At 40.6% G+C, this 7923-nt stretch overlaps 1 protein-coding gene across 1 annotated transcript; it reads left to right on the top strand.

The window, feature by feature from the left end:
* The first annotated feature begins 318 nt into the window (after positions 1 to 318).
* On the top strand, positions 319 to 3470 carry LOC111870576 (protein argonaute-2-like). Its single transcript, XM_033753957.1, is given in 4 exon segments — positions 319 to 1880; positions 1931 to 2449; positions 2452 to 2582; positions 2660 to 3470. Coding segments are annotated over 4 exon segments (2286 nt in total). The 5' UTR covers positions 319 to 823; the 3' UTR covers positions 3239 to 3470.
* The last annotated feature ends 4453 nt before the right edge of the window (positions 3471 to 7923 follow it).

Below are 7923 nucleotides of genomic sequence, written 5' to 3'. Positions count from 1 at the left end.
CGGACCCAAGAAAGACTGTGCTGGCAAGGGCCAGCAGCATATACAAATGACAGACCCATCCACTCATCAGAGAGGGCGCCCCACAAAAACAAGACCGTAACTGTCAAACAGTAATAAATATCTGGTGGGGCTCGACACCAAGACTTACTGACTGACTGACCGACAGTCGTAATGTGACTTTGACTTTGACTTAAGGAGTCAGTTGAATTGTAGTAGTCACAGAGTTCAGTTGTAACAAGTGAATCGTGATAGTGTGAAGAGATTTGTGTGTAGGGTTGTAAAGTATGTAAACCCGTAACAGTGTTATAATTAATTGCAGCCAAGACTTGTAGGTTGTTAAATAAACCAAATAACAATCCGAACGGCGTCTTCAGCAGCAAAACACGTTACAAAAATTTGATTCAACAAAATGAGTAAGAAAGTACAAAAGACATCTTGGAGGCAGCAAACTGGAGAGCAATGTGAGGGGTCAGAGAAAACTGGCACTGGACAGAAAGGAAGTGAAAGGACACAAATCGAACCATCACAACTTAAACAGCAACAGCAACAGGAAACACTTTTAAGTATTGAAGGACATGCTAGACCATCTCAACCCCTGCAGCAGAAGATGATGCTTCATCAGGAACAAGTACTACCAACCCAGGTGGGGGCAGTTGTTGGTACTTCTGGTTTTTGCAGTGGCCACACAGGACCACACAGACAAGGACTAGTACATGGAAGTACTTCACAAGGAGCACTGTCAGCATGAGCTGCTCAGCGAACTGTAGGTGATACATCAAGTGCTGAAACAACAAACCAGTTAATTCAGACATTGCAATTACCAATGAGAAAGGATTGGAATAAGTGTGGAACCATGGGGAAATCAATAATTGTTGAAACTAATCATTTTGCACTGGATTTGTCAAGAGTACGAAACAACATTATCATACATTATGATGTAACACTAGAGCCCTCAGTTCCACAGAGAATGTTGAGGGCTGCCATGGAAGAATTTAGGCTCAAACATTATCCAAAACGGTTTCCAGCATTTGACGGGAAGACAAATTTGTATAGCTCTGGAGAGCTGCCATTTGGCAGAGAGATGTGTGATCATATTGCTTTGTGTGATAATGAATCTGGTAAAGAAAGAAAGTTTAAGATTACCATCAAGTATGCATCTCAGGCTGATTTGCAGTCTCTAGTACAGTACACGGCTAGTGGGGCTTCTCTTCTTCCTCCTCAAAAAGCCATTCAAGCTGTTGATATTATACTGCGCAATGTGTCAGCCTTCAGGCTTGTGCAGGCAGGACGCTCTCTCTTTAGTCCTCCAAAGGGTCGAGTAGTGGAACTAGGTGATGGCTTCAAAATGTGGCATGGATTCTTTCAAAGTGTCATCCTGGGATGGAAACTCTTTGTTAATATTGATGTCGCTCACAAAGGCTTCCCCTCGGCAAGAAATGTTGTAGACCTTATTTTGGAGGTATGCAAGCTCAGGTGTGAAGACCTTCAGAAAGAACTATCAATCCAGCAAAAGGAAGATTTCTTGAACTATATTCATGGCCTGAAGATTGATTATATGCTTCCAGATGTGCCAACCAGCAAGAGGACATACAAAGTGAACAATATTACAAAAAGTCCAGTTGAACAGTTCTTTGAATTGGATGATCACACATGGATATCTGTTGCAGAATACTTTGCCCATGAGAAGAAGATAATTCTTTCATATCCACATCTTCCATGTCTTCATGTTGGCTCCATGAATAGGTTCAAACCAATCTGTGTTCCAGCAGAGTTGTGCACGGTGACAAGGAGTCAAGTCACGATCAGAAAATTGAATGAGACACAAATATCAAACATGATAAAGAACACTGCAACATCTACCGATATCAGGAAGCGCTGCAGTCAGTGAGATTCAATGACAACCCATGTATGAAAGAGTTTGGCCTCTCAGTCAGTGACCGATTTGAAAAAGTAGAGGCTCGTGTACTAGAGGCACCACAGTTACAATATAATATTGAAGTTGAAATAAAAAATGTTGTAAAGCCTATGAAGGGTGTTTGGAGGCCATTAAAATTTTTGAGCAGCAACAAGCTTTCTCACTGGATTATTCTGAACTTAAACAAATATACAAAAGAAGATGAGATGAGACAGTTTGGAGTTGAAATGCAGAACGCGGGTCGAACTTTGGGAATGGACATTGCTCCTCCTCCTCCCCCAGAGTTTATGCAGCCTCCAACAAAAAATACATATCAACTAATGGAATTCTTTAAAACAGTAAAGAGAGAAGTTCAGCTGCTGGTGGTGGTTGTTCCTGATAGAGGAGACTGCTATGCTAAAGTGAAGAAAGTAGCAGAGCTGAATGTTGGAGTATTGACTCAATGTGTGAAGGGAAGAACAATGTCACGTTTGAATCCTGCTGTATGTTCCAACATTCTATTGAAAATCAACTCAAAGCTGAACGGTATAAACCATGTTTGTTTCGCCCAGTTATTATAGTAGGAGCTGATGTGACCCATCCATCGCCGGATCAGGTTAGCATCCCTTTAGTTGCTGCTGTAACTGCCAGCCATGATCCAAAGGCTTTCAAGTACAACATCCAGATTAGATTATGACCTCCAAAGGTAGAGATCATTGAAGACCTGGTAAATATCATGAGACAGCAGCGTCTGTTCTTTTATAGACACACATATGCTTGCAAACCAGAGAGGATAATATTTTGAGATTGTGTGATGGACAGTTCGCACAGGTTTTGAACAGCGAGGTGAATGCAATTCGACGTGCTTGTTTTTCTATGGGCCAAGAATATGAACCTAAAGTGACATTCCTGGTGGTGCAGAAACGTCACCACACCCGATTCTTTCCAAGAAGTGAGGATGCAGATGGGAGATATAAGAACGTTCCTCCCGGTACAGTGGTTGATCGTGAAATTACTCACCCGACTGAAGTGGACTTTTATCTGGTTAGCCATTCCGGCATCCAGGGTGTTAGCAGACCTACCAAGTATCATTTATTGTGGAATGATGATAATATGACAGAAAATGAAATTGAAAAGATTGCATACTACTTATGTCATATGTTCTCACGTTGTACACGCAGTGTGTCCCATCCAGCACCTACATATTATGCACATCTTGCTGCTAAGAGGGCTCGTGTGTACCTGGAGGGAGAGAACATTAAGCTATCTAATCTACAAAGTCAGCAACATATATGTGCTGTCTTGAAAGAAATTGTTTCAGACCATCCTATGTTTTTTGTATAAAACTTCAGCTGGCATAAGGAAATCAGGTGCAATAGTTCCAAGAGTCACCAGTTCCACTGTTAGTAGCCACTACCAAGAAATGACTAGTGACATGACTAGCAATGAAAGATTGAAAAACAGAAGATTTTGTGTGCCATAGTTTTAGTGTTCTATAGTGTAAATCAGTGACAATGTAATAGTTATTTGTGCTTATGAGTTATAAGCATTTAATAAATTCAGTTATCAATCCAAACCCAGTATCTAGTCGCTATAATATGACAATCTATTTTAAGAGTTATGGTTTAAGTGTTTTGAAGTCTAGATTATCATGTGGTTGTGCAAATTGCTCTTGGAAATTGCCAGAACAGAAATTCTTGGTTTGAGTGCCGCAAGACTGTTTTACGACTTGGGGAGACATGCAGCCTAACTCTGAGGACTATACTGCTATCAGAGTCAAAGTTACTTCATGACTGGCGGTTTACAGCCAATCAGTTCGTTTTGTCACCAAGCCCCTTGAGACTCACAACCAGAGATATTGAACCTTTGCAGTTATAGTCCTCATGTAACATCCTCTCTCAAGAGAGAATGGGCATGTCTCTTATGAACATGCTTGGCCTTTTGTCAGGTGAATGTATCGCACATGTAGCATGTCATTGAAAATTCTTCCTTTTGCATTACACACAAGTCCTCTGTCGGTCCAGGCTTTGCAAAATAGCACATGCCTATCCTTCATCAACGGTCATAAGCTTGACCACCGCCAAGTTAAGCCTCTTGTATTTTCTGTCTGGTTTCGCCTTGTCCTATGCTGTGACCATGTTCATTCTATCAATTTTGTATGACTTCGTCATATTACCTGAACAATTTTGTTATACAATAATATAGCACACACAGAAGGCTGAAAACTGCAAATCACAGAATGGTGTGCAGCTTGGAAAATTTCCAGTAGCATGGGAAACCTTGTTTTGTAGGAGCTGTTAACCTTTAAACGCCGGACTTCGAAATAGTGGTAAACTTGAGCTGGCCGGAGTTTATTTAAATGCCCGCTGCTGGTGCTCATTTAAATGTCCGTTCCTGTTAGGCGGTTAATCAATTTTAAGCGTTGTGTTTAAAAATGCTGTATCTAGCACAATTTTTATGATAAATGGATGGTATTAACTTTGTTTATATCAGCAAAGAACATAGTGTCGCATATTATAACGGAAGATTTGAAATTTTTAATACAAAGTGTTATACTCTATTTTCAATTTTTTGTGTTTTAATTTTGATGCGTACTGCAAAAATTGTTTCCCAGTTCTTCACAGAGTTGTTCTGCATTATAAATTCATTTCTGTTTGTAACACTTGACAAATTTTAGCAGTCCCTGGTGTCATAAAACAGATGGAAGCAATAAAATCATTTGGTCTTCTGCTAGCACTGCTTACACCCTTCGGATTTTCGAATCTTTGACTGAAGGTCAGAAGAATGAAAGAATGGCTATTCAAGAGAAAGCTAGAGGGGTCCCTTCTTCAGTGCTAAAACCTTCCGTTAGAACTGCAAAAGCTTATTGCCCCTTCTATTTGAGTGAACAGACAGCTGCATCGTGGCTGAGATACAGAGCGCGATCTGTTTTGTGTGCGTTCGTAGTGAAATTGAATACGGTAGTTCTATTTGAAACTGTATATACATCAAGCAGGTAACAACAAAAAAGGTATGTACATCAAATTTTACAATATATTTTTAACATACATATCTGCAGAATCTGCAATAAAATTACTGGATCGTGGATAAGTTTTGGCATAACTCATACGTATATTTTTATTTGCTGTTGTTCAGTTGGGTATTATTTTAATTCCTCTTAGGGTTTTACTCAAGTCTGTATGGTAATTACTACATTTGAAAATAAATATTTAGGAATGTGCATGCGCTTCTACTAGCGGCGTGTGCGCGCGCTTCCACTAGCGGAGTTTAAATGCCTGACTGGCCAAAACTTGATACTTTGGCCACGACGACCTTACTCATGACTGGCACAAACTGGGCACTTCGGCACTTAAAGGTTAATTGAAGAGGTTGGTGTGAGCTGCTAATTCCCAGTCGGGGCAAGCTGAAGTCTTTATTCATCTGATCAGTACCTTATGAAGGTTTAGTTTAATGCTCGCTTTTGAATAGGAAGTCGATTCTGTTAAATGTTCGGAAGGCCTTGACTTCAGTCATTTCTATGTGCAGTCTTCCTGTAAACCTCTTATCATAGACCACATGGAAATATTTCACATGATGGGCAAAGGGGGTGTTCTGTTCATTTTATGAAAGATAAGCCTCAGGGAATGTAAGTACATTGGAAAAGTTGATGTCCTGAGCCTAATGATCATTGATTTTTATGTTCCAGCGCTCACACCTTGCCTCAGTAGCACTGAAACCTCGCTGCATCTTTCTGAGACCATAACACTCCCTGCAGTCAGTCATATATATATATATACTGATGTCATCAGCAAAGAGACTTAGATAGACACCAGGTGTTTGAGGTATATCATTTATAAATATGCTGTAAAATGTGGGGGACAGGATGGAATCTTGTGGCACCCCTGCTTGTATATCCCTTGGCGCAGACATTTCACCTTCAAAATTCTGAATTTACTCTGAGAAAGGAAAGAGCTAATAAGCTTGATTAGGCTGATCAAAAATTTTAATTCCTACAATTTACATAGCAAGCCAAGGTGTGTTGTATCAAATGCTTTCTCAGTATCGAAGAATACTGTGGCCGTAGACTAGGGTTCCCAGATACCCCGTTTTCCCCCGGATTCTTCCGTTTTTTCACCCAAATTTTGTTCCTCCGTTTATTGTTTACCTGGAGTGGATAATTCTCCGTTTTTTTTTTATTTAAGTCCATTGCGAATTACATTTCATGGGTTAAACATTATCGTAAAATTTCTGTAATCCTTGGAAAATGACATTGTTATAGTTTCTTTCGTTGCATTTCGTGAATGTTGGCAACAGTTGAGGTTCTAAACCACAGCAGAGGTTGTTGGTGATAGTGTACTTTTAATCCGTTCAATCTTCGCTAGAAAGTCAGTGTCAAGTTAGCAAAAACGTTTGAGGGCGAAAAAGATCCATGAGACTCCTCCACGGAAGAATATATCTTAAGAAATGGGAAGATATGTTTTCGTGGGTTAAGCCGGGACCAGACGAGAACCGGGCATTTTGTACGTTGTGTAGGAAGGATTTTAGTACTTCGCACGGTGGACAAAGTGACCTGAGGCAACATGCACAATACAAGGGACATAAAATTATGGAAAAATGTAATTCTGGAAGTTCAAATAAACTTTCGAAATACTTTGTTAATTTAAACAATAAAGAAGAATATGACAACAGCACCGCGTGCGAACTTGATTTAGTGTATCATGCAGTGAAACACAACTTAAGTTATTCCAGTCTGGACTGCGGAAATAAACTTGTGTCTCATATTTTCAGTGATTCCGCGATTGCTTCCAAACATTCATGTGGACGCACTAAAGCGGAAATGATAGGGAAGTACGTTCTTGCTCCTAAAAGTGTAAATGACTTTGTGTCTATTTTAAGATGCCCAGAAAATACTTCAAAATTATTTTTCGTTGGCTACCGATGCATCAAACAGAAACAATCGAGAAATGTACCTTGTTTGCATCTGGTACTTCGACCCTTTAAAGGGAGTGCAGAATAAACTTCTAGATTTTGTTGAAAGTGCTGAGGAAACGTCTATGGCAATTACTGGTTTGGTGCTGCAGAGCTTAGAAAAGCACAACTTGGATGTAAATTGTGTGTCTTCTTATTGTGCAGACAATGCCAATGTGAACTATGGAAAAACACATTCCGTATATCAGTTGCTGCGAAGTAAAAACCCAAATTTACTGAAAGCTAATTGCTCTAATCATGTCATACATAACACAATTAAGTTTGCAATTGACAGATTAGATGTTGATGTTGAAAGTGTAGTCTTAAATATATACAGGGCTATTCAAAAAGAACGAACCGATTTCATGACGTATTGCTTCAGTTCTCAAGCATCGTCATGGAATGAGTCAGTGACCATTTGAAAGAGGAGTTATCTAAGTTGTGAATAGCTGCCACAGGAGCGCTGAAGTCGCGTCTTCTTCCGGCAACGTTGAGTTGTTCGTTTACCCTCGGAATGGCGAGTCCTCAGCGAAAGGCGTTCTGCGTTCTCGAGTTCGCGAAAACAAATTCGGTTGTCACGGTGCAGCGTGCTTTTCGAAGGCGATTCGGCATTAATCCGCCCTGTCCTAAGAACATTCGACGGTGGTTTCGACAGTTTCAAGACAGTGGGTGTCTGTGTAAAAGAAAAAGTCCAGGACGACCACGAGTCTCGGAGGAGCAAGTGGCGAGAATCCGTGCTGCGTTTGAGAGGAGCCCACGGAAGTCAACAAATCGAGCTAGCCGTGAGCTTGCGATCCCTCAATCCACTGTCTGGTGTGTGCTAACAGTACGTCTACATTTGAAACCATACAGACTGCAGCTCGTTCGGGCACTTACCAATGACGACAAAAGGAAGCGGATGGAATTTTGCGATTCGATGCTGGAGATGATGGAAGACGAAACCTTCATTTCACGTTTAATTTTTAGTGATGAAGCGACTTTTCTCTTGAGCGGCACAGTCAATCGTCACAATGTGCGTATTTGGGGAACAGAGCACCCACATGAAACAGTTGAGCACGAAAGTGATTCCCCTAAGGGTGGGA

The sequence above is a fragment of the Cryptotermes secundus genome, unplaced genomic scaffold, assembly GCF_002891405.2.
Source record: "Cryptotermes secundus unplaced genomic scaffold, Csec_1.0 scaffold1759, whole genome shotgun sequence".
NCBI lineage: Eukaryota > Metazoa > Arthropoda > Insecta > Blattodea > Kalotermitidae > Cryptotermes > Cryptotermes secundus.
This window is presented reverse-complemented; position numbering and strand designations above follow the sequence as displayed.